Source organism: Epinephelus lanceolatus, chromosome 8, assembly GCF_041903045.1.
Source record: "Epinephelus lanceolatus isolate andai-2023 chromosome 8, ASM4190304v1, whole genome shotgun sequence".
Taxonomy (NCBI): Eukaryota; Metazoa; Chordata; class Actinopteri; order Perciformes; family Serranidae; genus Epinephelus; species Epinephelus lanceolatus.
In genome coordinates, this window is record NC_135741.1 from 27,894,184 (window position 1) to 27,912,379 (window position 18,196).

General features: G+C 40.2%; 1 protein-coding gene across 1 annotated transcript in view; it reads left to right on the forward strand.

Moving 5' to 3' along the window:
- cntn3a.1 (contactin 3a, tandem duplicate 1) overlaps nt 1–18,196 on the forward strand; it is a 109,173-nt gene that overhangs the window by 88,827 nt on the left and 2,150 nt on the right. The window contains exons 14-22 of the mRNA XM_033629325.2: nt 4,393–4,510; nt 7,864–8,022; nt 8,238–8,387; nt 8,878–8,948; nt 10,074–10,308; nt 12,138–12,253; nt 12,516–12,702; nt 14,536–14,648; nt 17,879–18,047. Coding sequence (XP_033485216.2) covers nt 4,393–4,510; nt 7,864–8,022; nt 8,238–8,387; nt 8,878–8,948; nt 10,074–10,308; nt 12,138–12,253; nt 12,516–12,702; nt 14,536–14,648; nt 17,879–18,047 — 1,318 coding nt within the window. The remainder of the gene's footprint in view (nt 1–4,392; nt 4,511–7,863; nt 8,023–8,237; nt 8,388–8,877; nt 8,949–10,073; nt 10,309–12,137; nt 12,254–12,515; nt 12,703–14,535; nt 14,649–17,878; nt 18,048–18,196) is intronic.

An 18,196-nucleotide genomic window follows, 5' to 3' on the forward strand; every position in this document is an offset into this window, starting at 1 on the left:
TGTTTGAACTCCATTAAAACAATCGTTAACACATTTACGTCTCATTTCTCGACAGCTTAATTTCAGCTTCATCTTACAAGGCAAAGTATTGAACGCTAGCTAATGATAAATCATAAAGATGAGATTTTTTTTTTTTTGTGACTGAACAAGAGGGCCCTATGTTTGCCTGTTCGGCTTGTTAATAACACCTCCTCCATTGACAAAGCAGCAACCGAGGAATTCATTATGCAGTGCTCAGTCATGCTTTACATTTGATCATCTAACACCAAATAATTTTTCTCTTTTAATTAGGAAAAGCAATTATGAGGTCTTGGCTTCTTTATCACCTCTTGTTGGTTTCTTTTCTTTTCCTGTTTTTTTCAGCATCCGGCACGATAACAGCAAGAGCTTTATAATTGCATGTAGCCCTGCAGTTTATTAAAACACTTGACTCCTCAGTACTAAACCTCACTGATGTGGTTGTAGAGAGACTATTGATATATCAGTGGTGGCTGGTCATGTAACTTGAACTTTCCTTATCTAGTTAATATGGTAACATAGTGAGCAAAGTAACATTTTCTCATTTGTTTTCTTTTGGAGTGCATTGTGACATCATGTTAATACAGTCTACTGTGAACTCAAGGAGAGTAAAACTGGTAACATGCAATATCAGTGAGTCATAGCCTTATATGGTATGTAAGATGTAGGCATTATCAATTTATCTACATTTGCACACCAAGTCTGTATTTTTTGTTCGCATTTAAAAATTAAATACGAACCCATGTTGTGTCCCAGTCTTGTTTTACACACTAACTTCGTCATTAAAGTTTTCGGAACAGGTTAATTTTCTGTTTTTTGTTGCATCTGTCAAAACCATTTCGAGATTTGTTTGACCAAGAAGCAGTGAAGAAAATGCAGCGTAACCTGCGGGACCAGCCCTGTTTTCACCAAACACTTTCGGTATGGTACCTTTGGAACCAAAAGTACCCTTCGGACATGGTACCTAGACCCTAGTGTTTCCACCCCAAACAGTACCCTTAAATGTGTGCGGGGTTGTTTTCACTCACTGCTCTGTCTAGCACTCACTGTATTTCCTCATTATTGGTGACACAGAGGGAAGTCTGCACTGACATTCTCAGAACAAAAAAGAGCAGGCTGCAGTGAGAGTCTCTCTCCATGGGATATTTGAAAATAGTGGGTTTGTGCATTAAGTTCTTCTCAGGCAAGCTCAGGGGTTTAGCGTTGGCATAGTCCACAGGAACAACGCTTTGCAATGCTTTTTTGTGTGAGGATTAGAATATGCAGTTTACATAACCCAGTCAAGATTAAAATATATTCATATATCATTACTAAAAGTACATGTCATACAAAACTAATGGAATGGTCAAAGTTATCACAGTGAAATTTAGGGTGTGCTGATGGATTCAGGTCATCAACTTGTGCATTGAGTAACATTACAAGTTAACTTTCCACCTTAAAAGTCACCGGCAGTCGGCCCAGTGAATTAAGTTATTTTTTTCTCAGACTCCAGCTGCTGCGAGAGGCAGCAAAACATGCTTTCATTTTATAGTTAGTCTGCTAATAAAACTCTCCACAGTATGAACAGTGGTTACATGAGCTTCAAAACCAGCCACAACTCAGCCCTGAGCAGAGTGACCGTCGGCTATTGACCAATCAGACTGCAATGTTCACAGCTCCACCTTTTAGTACCAGATCTGTGTGCTACTGTAGGTACCCCAACAGAGGGGGGACCAAAAATGGGGACGGTATGGAACGGTTCTATTGGTACCATCCACAACTTTTTACAGTGAAAACAGAAAAAATGTGTACCAGACTGAATTGTACTGTACTGCTTGGTGGAAATGGGGCTTTAGATCGGCAAGAAGAGAGGAACAGGGCAGAAGAGGAGAGGTGTCCAGAGAGTATAAAAAGTGGAAAAATATGAAGACAGTTACCTTCTTGAAATCTACCGCGTCAAGAAGACGGTAAGCCAGGAGGTAACTCCAGCCGAGAGAAGCAAGGGAGCAAACGTGTCTCTCCATTTTGCCTCGTATTTTGCTTTGCCCGATTACAAAAACACAAACGAAAAGGTGTGCAAAGGCCTTAAGATCTAAGTGCTGCTCCCCTAATGTCTGAATCCCAGTGTTAAATCTGTCCCTCTGCAGTATTTTTTAAAATGTTCAGACTTCTTTTACAAAAAGAGAAATATGTCTCTTCAATTCATAACTGTCTAAGCTGAAAAATATCAGTTTAAGTAGCTGAGTGAGTCATACGACATTTTAAGGATTATTATACCTTAATGTTGGAATATTACTGCTTGAATAAGCATCCAGCAACAAGCTCCTTGAGTGCTGCATGATGGCTCAGTAATGGAAGCAAACTTGGTTCAATCATATATTACAGACTAACATTATTTTCAGATTTACTATTGAAATGATGACAGAGTAGTTATAGTTAAAAACCCTGTAGAAACACCGTTTACCTCTGCTGGTAGTGAATATACTGCAAGCACTGAACAATATGAGAAGTGTGTGCCTCCAGCAATATTTACACTGTTGGTTACAACCTTCTCTGGGGTTGGGTTTGTAACGTTTTGCAGCTCCAAATAGAGCCATGTTTGTTGTGTTTTGTAGGGCTGAGTGTTAGTGCCAGAGCTGCAGTCACACTGCTAATTATGGGACTCAGGGTGTCAATACAATACTCATCTGGAATTGAAAGCCATTTTAGGTTAGACAGCACAGAACAAACTGGAAAATAGTGTACAATAAGATACTGAATGTTTTTGGTCTGATACAGGCCTATGCATATTTGTATCATGACAGTGAGGGTAGGATGTGTAAATGACCTGTGGTAAAGTCGCCTCCATCTTACCAGTGCCGAGATCTCCCTGGTTTTATCTCACCTGGCTCTAGGGCTGTTGCTCCAACTACAGAATGTACTTTGGTGTTTTCATTTGCCCGCCAACACGTACACAAAGAGTAGAAGTAGATCAAGGGAGAAAGACGCTCCTCTCTTTCTTTGTCTCTCAAACTCAGACCAAACTCAGATCAAACTGTAAAACTAGGCAGTACTGATCAAATATAAACCAACTGTTACTGGAATGCCCAGAAACATACTTTAGCGCATTGTTTGGCTGTAATATGAGAAATTAATTGAACACGAAGTAGGCACCATACTGTTTCCTGCACAGCGAGGCTGAAAAAACTGAGATCAAACTGTAAAACTAGGCAGCAGTGATGAAATATGAACCGAGATTCTGTTACTGAATCACCTTTTTCTTTTCCGTTTACCTGCCATTTGCTGCCATATTGTCTCCTGTATCAAAACGACCAAGCTTGTGTTAGCATTCATTGGTCTGGTGTGGCGCCATGCATTCTGGTAGTTGTAAGTTAAGTTGTAAGCCACAGCACTTTTCCTCTGTTTTCTCTGGTCATGTAGCACCAATTTCAAAAGTATTTGTGTATTTTGTCTCTCTACTGCACAGACAGCCGGGTTTCATAAGACGACCATCTTTCCAGCAGTGAAATATTTCTTTAGGATGAAAGGGAGGCAGAAAGGCTGACTGAAGGATGCATTGGCAAACCCCAGTGAAACACAGTCAGCACTTTTCAGTACTGAGTGAGAAAAATATCAGTGTTACTGTACATCTTTGTAATTATCTGATATTGCAGTTTCTATTTTGCTCCGTTTTTTTTCTTTCATGTAACCCAACCGCCCATAAATCATGACAAGTCAGCCTTAACATAAAGCAATTGCACTGCCTTGCAGATACAGACGTCTTAAATCCACATGATGTATAATTTTGCATTTTTCAGGGCTTTTTGCTGTCTCTCTTGATGCAGTAAGCAAGCTTGGAGGTTATTTTTTCATGCTGTTTATAAAATTTGCCAAAGTGAGAGATCTGTGACCCGTTCCATCTCCACTTATATTATTTTAATGATGGCGGGGAGTTTCAAAGAGTGAATGACTCGCAGCAACTGAATTTTTATCTCTATAAAATGTCCCTGATTATACATCAAAGTAATTATCGAGTCTCACACTGTTTCACAGTCCCTTACTTTCATAGATAAGACATCAACTTAACATTAGCTCTTACTTGAAAGTTCAAAGCTAATAATGTATTTGGCATTGAATGGTTGTCTGTAGAGTAAATGGAATCAGTGGGAATAAAAAAGAGAGAGCTGAAAGAAGCTTTTTAATTCCCCACAAAGAACTGTCCTCATAAATGGTTGCGAAAACCTTCACTCAGTCATTTAGCGTGTCCCTGGACTTGTATTATTCCTTTCTCCTCCATAATCTAATAAAGTGAATGCCAAAAGGAAATCACTGTGACATTGCACTTGTTTCTGCAGTAATTTTAGTTCATTTTGCAACATTTTACTGTTTCTTTCCTTCTATCTTTTCCCCAAACAGCGCTCGGCCGGTGACATCATGATCCGGAACATTCAGCTGAGGCATGCTGGAAAATACACCTGTGCGGTTCAGACCAAGGTGGACAGCGTGTCTATTGCCACAGATGTGGTAGTCAGAGGTAAGAACGTCCCTCACGCTCCATTTTAAAAAGGAATTAAAACCCTTGCAGTCACATTAGTTGTGCGTGAAGAAGTCATGGCACAGTGACAGTGTGAAGCTACGTTTAGCCAAGCCTCTTCTACTACAAACCCTCTGCTAGCCAAGAATGTCACTTTCCATCATAGTGAATAAAAGAATATCAACATGAGCGCTGTAACTGAATGCATGGCAGAAAAAACAAACCTTCACGTTACCACTCTGCTGTACATCACAGTGATTAAAAGCTTATAATAATAATATCACTGTTGTGCTAATGACACACAGATCCATCTCTCTGCCAAACCCAGTCACCTAAGTCAACTTCTTTCTCCTAGGCCTGTCACAATAACTGTTATCAACTCGTCACACTGTACACCGACATGACCTCAATCATTTCTGCTGACCTCAGTGTCCGTTACGCTTACATCTGTGTTTGTTTACATATGATGATACCAGAAACACTTGGATGGACAGCCTAAGCATTTTTCACTGCCCCTAAAGCCAAATAAACAATAACAGAATATGCTGAGATGTTGCTGCTTCTGTCCTTTCGTCTGCTGTCTGTGCCTGACTCTCACCGTGGGCGGGCCTCAGGCAGCTCCTCCTGACGGCTACTGACCAGCCAGAAAGTTTGAGATGGACTTGGTTTCAAAGTTGCACCTCACAGCTGTGGTGTGGGAGCATTTTGGGTGTCAGCTGAATGAGAGAGGAGAGCCCATTAATGTGTGTTCTGTACACACAACATTTGCACATCTGTCTGTCCTGAAAGAGGAATTCCTCCTCGGTTGCTCTTCCTGAGGTTTCTTCTATTTGTTCAAAACACCAAGAGCAGTTTATCAAATCCAAACCTTTACGTAGGCGGTCAGGGTTCATACACGCAAAGGCAGTCGGCAAAGGCAGAAAAATCCATTCAAGAAAATTACACAAAAAGCCATAAATCCAAGCAGAGTCAAAAACCAAGGAATCAAACACGAGGAGAAGGCCAGAGAGCATGAACACACTAGGGTGACAATGACAATCTGGCAACTGAATGTGGGAAACACTGGACTTTAAATACACAAGGGCTGTGGCTACGCACAGGTGAGTGAAATAAGACACAGGTGAAACACATGAGGTAATCGACAAAGGCGGGAAAACTCAGGAAGTAAAAGAAACACTTAAAACAATGAGAACACATTTCAGAATAAAACAGGAAGTGGACACAAACACATGAACATAAACTTGATAGAATATCACAGTGAAGCCCTCTGAGGTCATTTGGATGTGTGATATTGGGCTATATAAATTGAATAGAATTGGATTGGATTGGATTGAACTGAATTGAATTGAATTGAATTGAATTGAATTGAATTGAATTGAATTGGATTGAATTGAATTGAACTGAATTGAACTAAAAAGAGCAGCAACAAAATGGCTACACAACTATTCTGTCTATTGCCTGTTAGGGAATGAATGACTCTCTGACCCTGTGCCAAATGTTTAATATTTATTTAATTGCAATTTTTATTAAGTGAGCCAAAGAGTCCATTTTATTTGTTGTTTTAGTTTTATTTTATTTATATTTATTTGTTTAGGATATATATATTTTTTCATATCTTAATTTCAATGTCTGAATACTCTAAAGAAATAAAATTCATTGCCCTTTGAGATAGTGCACTAGTATTATTAGGCTATTATATTATTATTATATCAGTGGCATAAAAAGGTCTTAAAATGACAATAATATAATTTATCACAATTATTTCTGGGACAATTTATTGTCCAACAAAAGTTGTAATCGTGACAGGCCTACTCCCACCATAACTGCTTAGCTGCCACCAAATATTCAACGTCTCTCCTAAAATCCTTCACTTAAACCCTAACAGAACAGAAATTCTTTAATTCAGAATTGATAGCTTTCTTCACGTCATTTAAATATCAAACCTGACGCTAAGAATCTTGGTATCACCAGTATATGACTTTTATTAAGCTCATCCAGTCCTGTTTTCTTCAGCTAAGAAATCACAAACATCACATGTATCTTGTCCTTTACAGATCTTGAACCATTAGTTTACCCTTTTATTTTCTGTTATCTAGATTTTGTAATTCCTTCTTCACATGCCTCAGTCAGTTGGTCTAAATCGTATAAAGTTGGTTAATAATGCAGCTCCCAGGCTTTTAACTAAACCTTACCATTGGTCTCATATTATACCTTCTCTTGCATCCCGTCATTGACCTCCTGTTAAATTCAGAATATACCATAAAATCCTGTTGATAACTTTTAAGGCACTGCATGATCTTGCCCCCAGTTACATTTCCGATCTCCCGTTCCTTATTCTACTTCTTTAACACTCTGATCCCCAAATCTCGACCTTTTATCCATCCCCGACTCCGACTACCAAACAAAAGGTGATTGCACTTTTGCTGTTTTAGCCCAAACCCTCTGGAATCATCTTCCTCAATCTGTCAGATTTACTGAATCTTTGGGCTGTTTTAAATAGCTTCTTAAACCCCATTTTTATAAGCAATCCTTTTTATACATCTCCATCTCTGTCTCATGGTCTGGTTTGTTTTAGTTTGGTCTGTCTTTCGTTGTCCTGTGTTTAATATTGTCATCTATTTTTCTGTTTTTTATTGGTCCACTTTTATTGTTTCATGTATGCATGTAAAGTGCCATATAGACAAAGCTTTACTCACTTACTTCTCTTTGCCCGCTCACATAAAGCCCTGTACGGCAGTGGTTCCCAAACTTTTTGGTTTCTGAGTCACATACTGTGTGTTTATGAGTTCTGAATTTGTGATTTCCCTTTATAATGTCTTTTAATTGTTTCATTCATTCATGTTTATTGGAGGTAAACTGTCTTGTTACTCACAAAAAGCAAAGATTAGAGAAGAATAAATTAGATTTTTGCATGTTTTTTCTTCTTTCTATCCTGTTAATCATCTCGTGACCCCTGTGTTTTAACTTGCAAACCTTTGGGGCAATTCCAATTCATGTTAGGAACCACTGCTGTAGGCATGTTATGTCCTTTTTTTAAATTTCCTGAATTTTAGTACAGTAAATTGCACTTCAGAAAAGCATTACATGAGATACAAAACCTGCTTATTTGTTCCTCTATTAGATTTATTTTTGTTCTTTTCTGCCTGCAGTGTAACAAACTGTATTTGGCTTGGTTATAGTTTAGTACTGCTCTCACAGCTGATCCTCTGAATCCTCTTCCTAATCAGTATGTTACATCTGCTTTGCATGGCCACCTACTCTGCATCTCCATTATTCTGCCTCTTGTCTTCATTCATCTCTACAGTATAGTGTATCAGCCTGCATGAGGGAACTTTGACTAATTATCCTCACAGGTCCCCCAGGCCCGCCTGTGGACTGCCAGGTGACTGAGATGACAGAGACCACTGCCTCTCTGTCCTGGGGACCCGGAATGGACAACCACAGCCCCATTCTCAGCTACACCATCCAAGCCAGAACGCCCTTCTCTCTCGGGTGGCAAGCCGTTACCACCGGTAGGCTGGTTTCATCTGACAGTCTGAGTGCAGGTTGTGTGAATGCAAAGTTCTTCGCATAGATAAAAAAGAGAGAGGCACGTGGGCGTGACTGGTATCCTTTTCAAACCCCACACATGAAGTGACAGTAAATAACACATCACCAGCTTGGCTAACTTTCAGTGGCAGATCTTGCAAGGTTTTTGATGAAAGGTTATTTCTGTGATGTCTCTCAGTTCCTGAGCTGCTCGGGGGGAAGCAGCTGTCATCTACTGTCATTGACTTGAGTCCCTGGGTGGAGTACGAGTTCAGAGTCCTGGCAACCAACAGCATAGGAACAGGAGAGCCCAGCAAACCCTCCAAAAAGGCGCGCACCAAAGAAATGCGTATGTAACAGAAGCTCTTTACGTTTCCTCTGCTGCCAACAGTGACACTAATTGTTTGCAAATGACGTCCATTATATACAGAGGGATCCTACTTCAGGACGGTAATTAGATCCCTCAATATAACTTTATTGTACTGGTGTATTTCTGCTTCCTCAGAGGCGCTCAACACATGAATGAATTAAATTCACAATAAATATATTGATGCCTGGCAGCTTCAGTCTGACAGTTTTACCTGTGTGAGTGTGTGTGTGGAAACAAACACGTCTCTTTCAGGGCCGTGCAGAGACAGTACATATACTATATACAGTGTCTTTGGTTGAGAGCCATGATGCATCAGATGCAGTCAAAGAAGGGGATTTGAAGGAGACTTAATTTTAAATTTGACATGAAATTACACATTAAAAAATCCCATCATACATTATATTGTCTACATTGTAATGCATTTGCTTGAATATACAAACTTTTTTTAACACTGTGGTTGATGTGTAAGTTCCCAGGGTGACACCGGCCAGAGTGAACGGCGGCGGTGGAGGACGTTCAGAGCTGGTCATCACTTGGGAGGTAAACTTGTATTTACCAGGGTTCCTGCAGATCCTTAAAAAGTCTGAAATGGCATTGAATTCATTAATCTGAAAAAAAAACAAGGCCTTAATTGGTGTTTTAATGATCTTAAATGAATCTTTTAAAATGCTCAGACATGGAAAGTAGAATTTCAAAATATTTGGTAACATCTATTTTGAGCAATAGTTTACTGAATGCCAGTCACGTTAACATCAGGCAGATCAGGATAGAGGCACCAACAAAACTCATTTTGTTTCCAGACAGGATATTCAAAGCTGAGGATGCACTGACTGTTAGCCAGCTGTCAATGTACCTTTGGTGACAATAACAGCTACTAACCAAGATTTAGCTGCATGGCTGAAACCACTTCAAGGCTCAGTGTATTTTATGCAAAAAAGTTTTTCAAATTGGTCATGAAGGGAATCAAGGCAGTGGAATCCGTATGTAGAGGGAGAAACACAAAATCGCCAAGAAAACCCACCAACAAATACAAAGTTTTTCCGTAGTATCACTGTTCTGCACTTGTCTCCGCCATGTTTTATGTTACAATAAACATTTGGGCAAAACTGTCCCTAACCCTAAGTTATTGTGGGTTCATTTTTATTTTTTCTTCAGTTTGGTTATTGCAAAGTTGGTCTTTAATTTCATTTAATTCAGAGTGGCATTTAAAAGGTCTTAAATCCAACTTTCCTCAAGCTGTAGTAACCCTGATGTGCTACATTCAAGTGCACTCTTTAAATTGAATTTAATGTAAAAAAAAAACTCACATACATTTGACATATATATGAAATGCATGATTGAAACAGTGATGAAATATTGACACTTAATATTTGTTAGTTCGTTCTGACTTCACTGTGGTTTGTTAATGAATTTTAATGTGAAATTGAAACATACAGTGTGAAGAATAACTTCACAGCTGTGTGTGGATAGCTCTATTTTATTCCTCCTCAGTATAAACCCTCTTAACCAGACAGAGTGATAAGTTGCAAGGCTTGCAAGTACAGTACCACCCTCAGCACTTTTCCTCTAAGTGCCCTAATCCGTGCATAGCTGCATTTCTTTAAGGTATTAATATCTTTAAGATCAGTCATCTTGAGTCATCCCTCTGACTCATACCTCCTTTAGCCTGTTCCCGAGGAGCTGCAGAGCGGTCCAGGCTTTGGCTACGTGGTGGCATTCCGCCCACTCGGGGCACCAGGCTGGATGCAGGCTGCTGTCACGTCCCCGGACGCCTCTAGATATGTCTTCAAGAATGAGAGCATCCCTCCTTTCTCTCCGTACCAAGTCAAAGTCGGGGTTTACAACAACAAGGGAGAGGGCCCTTTTAGTCCAGTGACCACTATCTACTCAGCGGAGGAAGGTGTGTTCTTTTAAAGTATACAGCAAAGCATGTTCGACACAGTCATTACAGATCAGATTAGTTTTAGTCTAACAACATTTCAGATTTTTTTCACCCCCCCAACTGACCATTTGTATATGAATTACTCACCCCGTGCTGCGTTATATTTATTAAGAAAACTCTGTAACACTTTACCTGAAGGTATCTACATAAGGGTGACATGACACTGTCATAATTATGACATGACACTGTCATGAACATTATGTACATGTCATAAACGTTTATGACTGCTGTCATTTAGTGTCATTCAGTTTTTGTAATGATAAGTTGTTTGGGTTGTCTTGACCAGGATGACATTACCAGAAGATGTGTTTATGTTAATGTCAAGTTGTCATAATAAGGACATCCCAAACAAATTTAATGTCAACTTGTCATGAAAAAGACAACTTCTGGTAATGTCACTTTGATTAATGTCAAGTTGCCATAATCAGGACAACCCAAACAATGTCAACTTGTCATTACAAAAAACGAATGACACTTAATGACACCGGTCATAAACGTTTATGACATGTACATAATGTTTATGACAAGTTCATGACATTGTCATGTCATAGTTATGACAGTGTCATGTCACCCTTATGTAGATACCTTCAAGTAAAGTGTTACCAATAAGTCTATATTTCTCACATGCCTCTAGTGAACTAAGAATCAAAAATTCTTGATTAATTGAAGTTAAAAGAATCTGCAACTTTGGTGTTTTAAAGTTTTAGATCAGATTCACCAGAGTCACACAATAACACACATCAATTGAGGCAGCGTTAGACCAGCAGCTCCCATGCTCAGTGAGGTAAAATTACTGTTTTTGTCAATAGAGTCTGGCTTTGAAGAGAGCATCAATAAATTTCACTTTCAATTTAGTTCCCCATCAGAAAGGTCTGTCTGTTTGGGAAGTACTGAGCAAACAAATGGATAAATGCTAACTGTAAAGCTATGCAAGACAAACAAAGTTTTCTCCGTGAATTCATCATAACGCAGGGTGAGTCATCTATATACAATTAGTCATTTGTGGGAGGTAAAATATTCCTTTAAACACCCAGTGCTACAAAGCCACAAGTACACCAACAACTCTTTACTTAACATTCCAAATAACTGTCACCAAAAGTGAACACTGGGAGATCTTCTGTCACATTGTTTGAGTCTAAAATCCTGTTTCCAAACACCCCGAAAGGCTGAGAAAACATATTTTCTCCAAGAGTTTCATACTATGATTGATGTGCTCCTACCAGAGCATAAAACACTTCCACCAAAGTTCAAACAATTTGGCTTATTTCACACTGTGTGTCTGTCTGAGCTCCTCTCACTGGTTTGAGGTGGGCAGGACTCAGATGGAAAAAGAAAAGTGATGTTACACATTTCCAGGCACCGGTTGGGATTCAGCAATATTTGAGCCAAATTTTGTTGAGAGTTGTTTGGTTACTTGCTGCTACTGAGACAGCACTGTCAATCTTATCTGATCAAACCACACCAACACGGAATGATGAAGTAGATCAGCTTAGTTGTTGATCGGTAAACTCCAAATAAATGATGACAAAGGATCTGTTTTCTGAACTCAGTCTTAAATTGTTGGCATTTAGTCATGAATATATGATGCTACAGAGAGATAGCAGGGGCTGTTACTTTTTATTTAGTAGACTTTCCAGGACTTAATATCGGAGCACTCACTCCTCCTCACGCATTGATATGGATAGATTGGATAGAGCTACAGTGCATTCAATAAGTCATCCTGCAGATGTGGGTGGAAGTGAATCTGTGTCTTCCTCCTTATCTTGACTATCCTGTGTGCCTAACAGAGCCCAGCAGAGCTCCAGGGAGGCTGAGGGCAAGGAGTGTATCAGCGTCCGAGGTAGAGGTCACCTGGAAGCCACTTGCCTGGAGCAACAACCGCAGACGCATCCTGGGCTATGAGGTCAAACCAACACTTGCCCACACAATAAGAATTGTACAAATGTAGTGCCAACAGCTAGTGGCATAATATCTTGGATAACAGTGTGATGACCTTTTTGTACTAGTAGCTGTATAATTATTCATTCATGGAGTAAACTGCAGTATGTGAGCACGATGAGGCCCTTGGTGGTTCAAGCCCACAGTAGAGCATATGGAAGTATTAAGTAACAAATCACATGGAAGCTGATAAAGTATAATGTGTGTATTTGCTGTGTGTTATTTAGTTGCAGTACTGGGGTGAGAAGAAGAAGCAGGACACAGCCAGCGTGATCAGGACAGTGGGGAATAAAACTTCAGTGCTCATCAGGGATTTGGAGGGCAGCAGTACCTATTACATGTCCCTGCGGGCCTATAACAGCGCTGGAGTGGGTCCACAGAGTGTCATAGTCAATGTCACAACTAAGAAACCACGTAAGGACTTTGAGCATAGTGAGGAGACTGACTGTGACTTTTTGTGCATGACTTTTTTCTTTGTTTTAACCTCTGGCTAAAGGTGCATGGTCCATTTGGTATATAATTATTTTAACCGATGACGTTTCACTAATTATTCGTGAAAGTGGGGAATAACCACTACACAAGAGCACCTTAAAGGGGCTGTTGACCCCAAAATCATGAAATACATATTGTTCCTCATATCTGTAGTGCTCTTTATCAGTTGAGATTGTTTTGGTGTGAGTTGCTGAGTGCTGGTGATGTCGGCCGAGGAGATGTTCACCCTCTTTCGAATATATTAGAACTAGTCGGCAATCAGCTTGTGGTGCTCAAAGCGCCTGAAATATACACTTGAAAAGCTCAACAGCAATGTCTTTTTCCAGGACTCATGACTGAAGATAATTCACAGACCTTGTTGTGAGCAGATTCATGTAGGAACTATTTTCTACCGAACTACAAGGCCAACAGTACCACTGCGCAGAAGGAAGCGTGCATCTACTACTTACTCACCTAGCACAAATGGAGTGACGCCTACGAGCAAGTCAACTCGAGTTGTACTGATTCATACACATACGTTATATGTCACCCCCTTCATGTCATCCACAAAACACAAGTTACAGCTCAGCTCATTAGTGTTTACATCTTGCGCTGTCACAAGCGCGCTGTCCATGAGTAGATGCATGCTTCCTTCTGTGCTGTGATACTGTTGGTGGGTTTAGTTTAGTAGGAAGAAAATAGATCCTACATGAAACTGCTCACAACAAGGTCTGTGGATTCTCTTGCATAACCATGTCATGATTTTTGGAAAGAGACATTGCTGTTGAGTTTTCCAAATATATTTTTGGCACTCGCAGCACCACAAGCCAAGTGCCATCTACTTCCATTATATTCAAGAGAAGGCAGACATCTCTGTGGCCAATATCTCTAACACTTGACAGCTCACACCAAATCAATCTGGCCTGATAAATAGCACTACAGGTAAGAGGAAAAAAATATATATTTGATTTTAGGGTGAACTGTCCCTTTAAAGGTACCACATGAAGGTGTCTTGTTTATCCACTGTTGTATTTATTTAATGCCCACGGTTCAACTCGCGCCAGGGGACCCTCGTTGGATGTCATACACAGCTTTCTGTCCCTACATTTGTAGTCTTATCGACATGAATAGTGTGAGACTGAAGGACGTCATGTAGCACTCCTGTCATTTGATAGACATGCAAATCTTTGATGTAAATGCCAGCGTAATTCACAGTCACACTGTGCAATTTGACACACAGACTTTGCTGGAAAATAATGAGATGCTTCCTGCTGAGCGATTTCCTGCAGTTAACTCCTCTTTATATTGTTTTCTTCCTCTATGTCACCTGCATGCCAGTAACCATATACATGTGCATCTGTGTACATGCTTGCAGAGCATGAGATTCAAACAAAACAGTGACCCACTCGTCAAAACACTTCTATAAGGAGCCGCTAGTGTTTAAAAACTTCCCAGGGCCCTGACAGATGAGCAGCACCTGGTGTTCATATAGGCTAATAATGTAAATTAATATCACAGTTTTAATATCTCCACTGCACACTCGCATGTCTCTTCTTCACATCTCTTCATGTCACCTCATCCTCCTCACAGACAGCCGTACACTCACTCCCACACACATATTCCTAGAGTCGCCACTCGCTCCTAACAGTGGGATGATAAACTGATAATGAGAAATCTCCTTCATGCTGAGTTGGTTCTGGACTTTACTGTTTATCGAGCCGGTGGTTTGTTGTTTTTCTGCCTCCTCTTCCTCTCCCTCTCGTCCTCCTCCTCCAGCACCCAGTCAAGCCCCGGTCAAAATCATGTGGAACACTTCCAACTCCAAGGTCATCCTGAGGTGGGACCAAGTGCACGCTCTGGAGAATGAGTCAGAAGTCACAGGATATAAGGTAAGGCTTATATAAGGCTTTGAAAGGTGACTGGTTTTATAGATTGTAACATAACCGAGAATGACAGACTGTCACCTGCTCCATTTACTCCAAATGAGAGCACCGTTACTTTTTGACTGCACTCATTAATGAATACACTGATTTTGCTGATAAGTAAGGAAGCATCTAAACTTGTCACCGCTGAGGTAACTGCATTTAATTTGGAAGTGCAACAAGCCATGCACTAACTATTTCATACAGGATTTGTGGCGGTGCGATGTGTAGCTGCATATTCATTTAATATTGAAGACCTCCACAAATTGCCAACTCCCCTTAAAATAACAATCCCCTGGTAACCACAACTCCCACATCCCATTATTTTTAGCCACATAATTTCAGCCACAGACAAAAATCTGTTCTGATTGTTTTGTCAGGAGGGGAGTCATTATCGGAAATTATACGTTTTGCCACGAGATTGATTGTCATCTTCCCAGATTGGGACATTTGACTTTTCATGGCAACATCATATGCATAATACATATTTTAATGATTCTTTCAGAAATTGCATTTCAGATTGTTATGAATCCTTCTGAGGTGCCACTGGGTTTATCAATCTACAAAAAATAGTTCAGACATGAAAGTGGAGCCTCTTACATTTAGAATATGAAATTGTGAAATCCGGTGTCCATGTCACCTGCAGTCACTGCACATTATTCTGACTACATTAAAGGGGTCTCCTGAGAGTCGGGCTCACTGTATAATAGGGCATTCATTTTAGTAGACATGGACTACTCCCAAAAAAGTCGCTGTCTAGTCTGTAAATTGTGGGAGATTTTATTTTCATCCAATAGCAACAATCAGTTCTCATCAAAATGTCTCAAATACAGCCAGTAAAGGGTTAACTAATGTAGGTGGGACCTGCAGGGGGGTTGGTGAAATAGCAGAGTCCTCAACTGGCTCTGAGAAGCTGTTATCAAGTGAGCCACGATCTGATTGGACTAAAGCCCCAGCTAGCTTGCTAGAGATAAGAACTGTGCAATCCAGTACCTAAACCATACTATTTAGTATGCCAGAAAAGATTTAGTGTGTCCCAGTACATACTATGTCAAATATCTTATGCCAAAAATATCAGACTGTCTTACTACATCTGGTTGCATTCTTCAGTATGCAGGCCAGCGTGCACAATCCTCTGCATGTCACATTGCTTGAGTTGCACACAGATGACAGCTTGACAGTTCGTTGACAGCTGATTGACTGTTCACTGACAGCATTTAAATGACTAATGACCAGTGGAATAGTAATAACAGGAATATTAATTTTTTAAATGGACAAAATAATCAGAAATATTACAAACAACAAAAGGACATATCTATGAAAATAACGACAGAGAAATGCACGTTTTTTACTGTGATGTATATAGTATGTTAGAATCTACAATGTATGTAGTTATAACTTAAAATTTTAAATTACATTCATCGTAAAGTAACAACAGCAGAGCTCTCTGGGTTGACCTTTGTCTCTGGCGATTTGGCAAATGGCGTTTTGTGTTATCTCCAAGGTAACAGATATATGAGCATGCAAGGGTACATACTTTTTAAGGGCAGCTGCAGTACCTACTAAATATAAACAGAAAAAGTATGTGTTTGGGTGGACTCTATTTCAGTGCGTAGTCGCTAAAAACACAATAGCAAGAGGTGGGAAACCTGTTCAGATAAAGTGAAATGAAGTGTAATTAATAATAACCACGTAACAAAACAAACAAGGGTAGTTTTCCTAGCTGATGAATAATCACCTGCATGAACAGTAATGTTCATAATATGATTTTTTTGTAAGCCTAAATGACATTCATCAGCCTTCTATCTTGTCAATCTCCTTGACTTGACACTTGTTTGTTTGGGTCATGTGGTTGTGATGACAGAAACACTCCTCTCGCGGCTGAAATTTAGCGATGGGTCCAACAGATCTACTGGCTAAGATAACTGTCAAATGGTGTACAGACTCCGCCTACTCGACGTACCTCAGGTGTAGGAGCCATGAATTAATTTAAAAGGGAATGAATCTTGTAAGATTAATGTGTTTTGGGATGGTTTATGACTTTGTATTGTTATATGTTTTGGGATATTATTACTTTTTTTTTTTTTTTTTTTTTTGTGATTCAGGTATTGAGAGAGTCAGGTCACATGGGTTTGGGCGGTGACACTTACAATCTATATCAGCATCTTATCTTGACCTATGTGTGGGTTTTTTTTGGTTGGGGACAGAGGGTGAGTGGGATGCCGTATTTTTTGTTGACCGCACTTAACTGTGATCATCTTAATTATAAGTTTGTGCACATTATAATAAGTTGTTTCCTTTTCATTACTAAATTGATTTAATATGTTTTGAATCTCGAATCTTTTGTCAGCGTGTCACACAAGTTAACCGGCCCCAGCCTCAGCCTCTCAGCGACTTTTAGCTTGTTTCCTGCAGTCGCTACAGCAGGTGTCATCAGCGTGTTAACAGTTTAACAACACTGCTGTCTTGTAGGGACAACAGTAGTCTCTCCTTCTCTACCTTAAATTCTGTTTTTGTAACATGGCCTAACGTAGAAGACGATTGTTCAAACAAGTGTAACAAGAGAGTTGGTCATTTGTAGAATAGCAGAGTGAGTGTGTGTGTAATGGGAGTGTGTGGTAGAAAGAGAGAGCTGTGAAGACATCAAGTGAGTGTACAGTAGAGTTTACAGTTTGTGCCCTAATTAATGCTGCAGCTCCTTAAGACCAGCAGAAGTTTCACTTGTGTTGTCATTCTGTTGACACATTGCCATTTCTTTATTACTGAATCGTGCTAAAGCCACAAGTGAGTAATTAGTCATCAGCCATGCACAGTGTCGACTAGTTGACTACTGTGTGAAACCTCTTGTGTGTATATTAAAACGTTCAGATGCATCCACATTCCAGAGTCAAGCTGCAGCTGACTATATTGATGCATCTCTACTCTCCCCTTATCTCTGCTGCACCCTCTCCTCTGGTGGTCCATCACAGCCATGTGCAGATATCTACAGTAAGATTCATCCTTGTTAGTTTGGGAGGCAGCACATTACATCTCGCAGTGCTGTCTGACGGAAACAAGAGCGAGAGCTCAGTTTTTCTTGTCAATGCATCAACAACAGGCAGCGCTCCCTGAAACCACTCTCATGATGTATTGTGTTCAGAGCGGCCTCACGCAGCACCCTCACGTTGTCCTCGTCTTTACCTCTCCACTGCCCACAGGTGATGTACAGCCAGGACAAACACAGCCGCCCCAGCGTGGTGGAGACCAATACCACCTCCTTGGAGTTGTCGCTGCCGGTCAACCAGGACTACGTTATCCAGATCAAACCCTTCAGTGAGGGAGGGGAAGGCAGCAGCAGCCGCCAGATCACCATCCCCAAGATAGCAGGTGGGACAGCGCTGAGACATGAAACATGAAAATGATGTGTGTCTCTGTTTGTCATGAATTCAGTTGAGCAAGTTTGTAAAAAACCCAACTGCCATACTAACACACTACTGTTCTGAGCATATGAGGAATTACTTTGCCTACACTTTTCC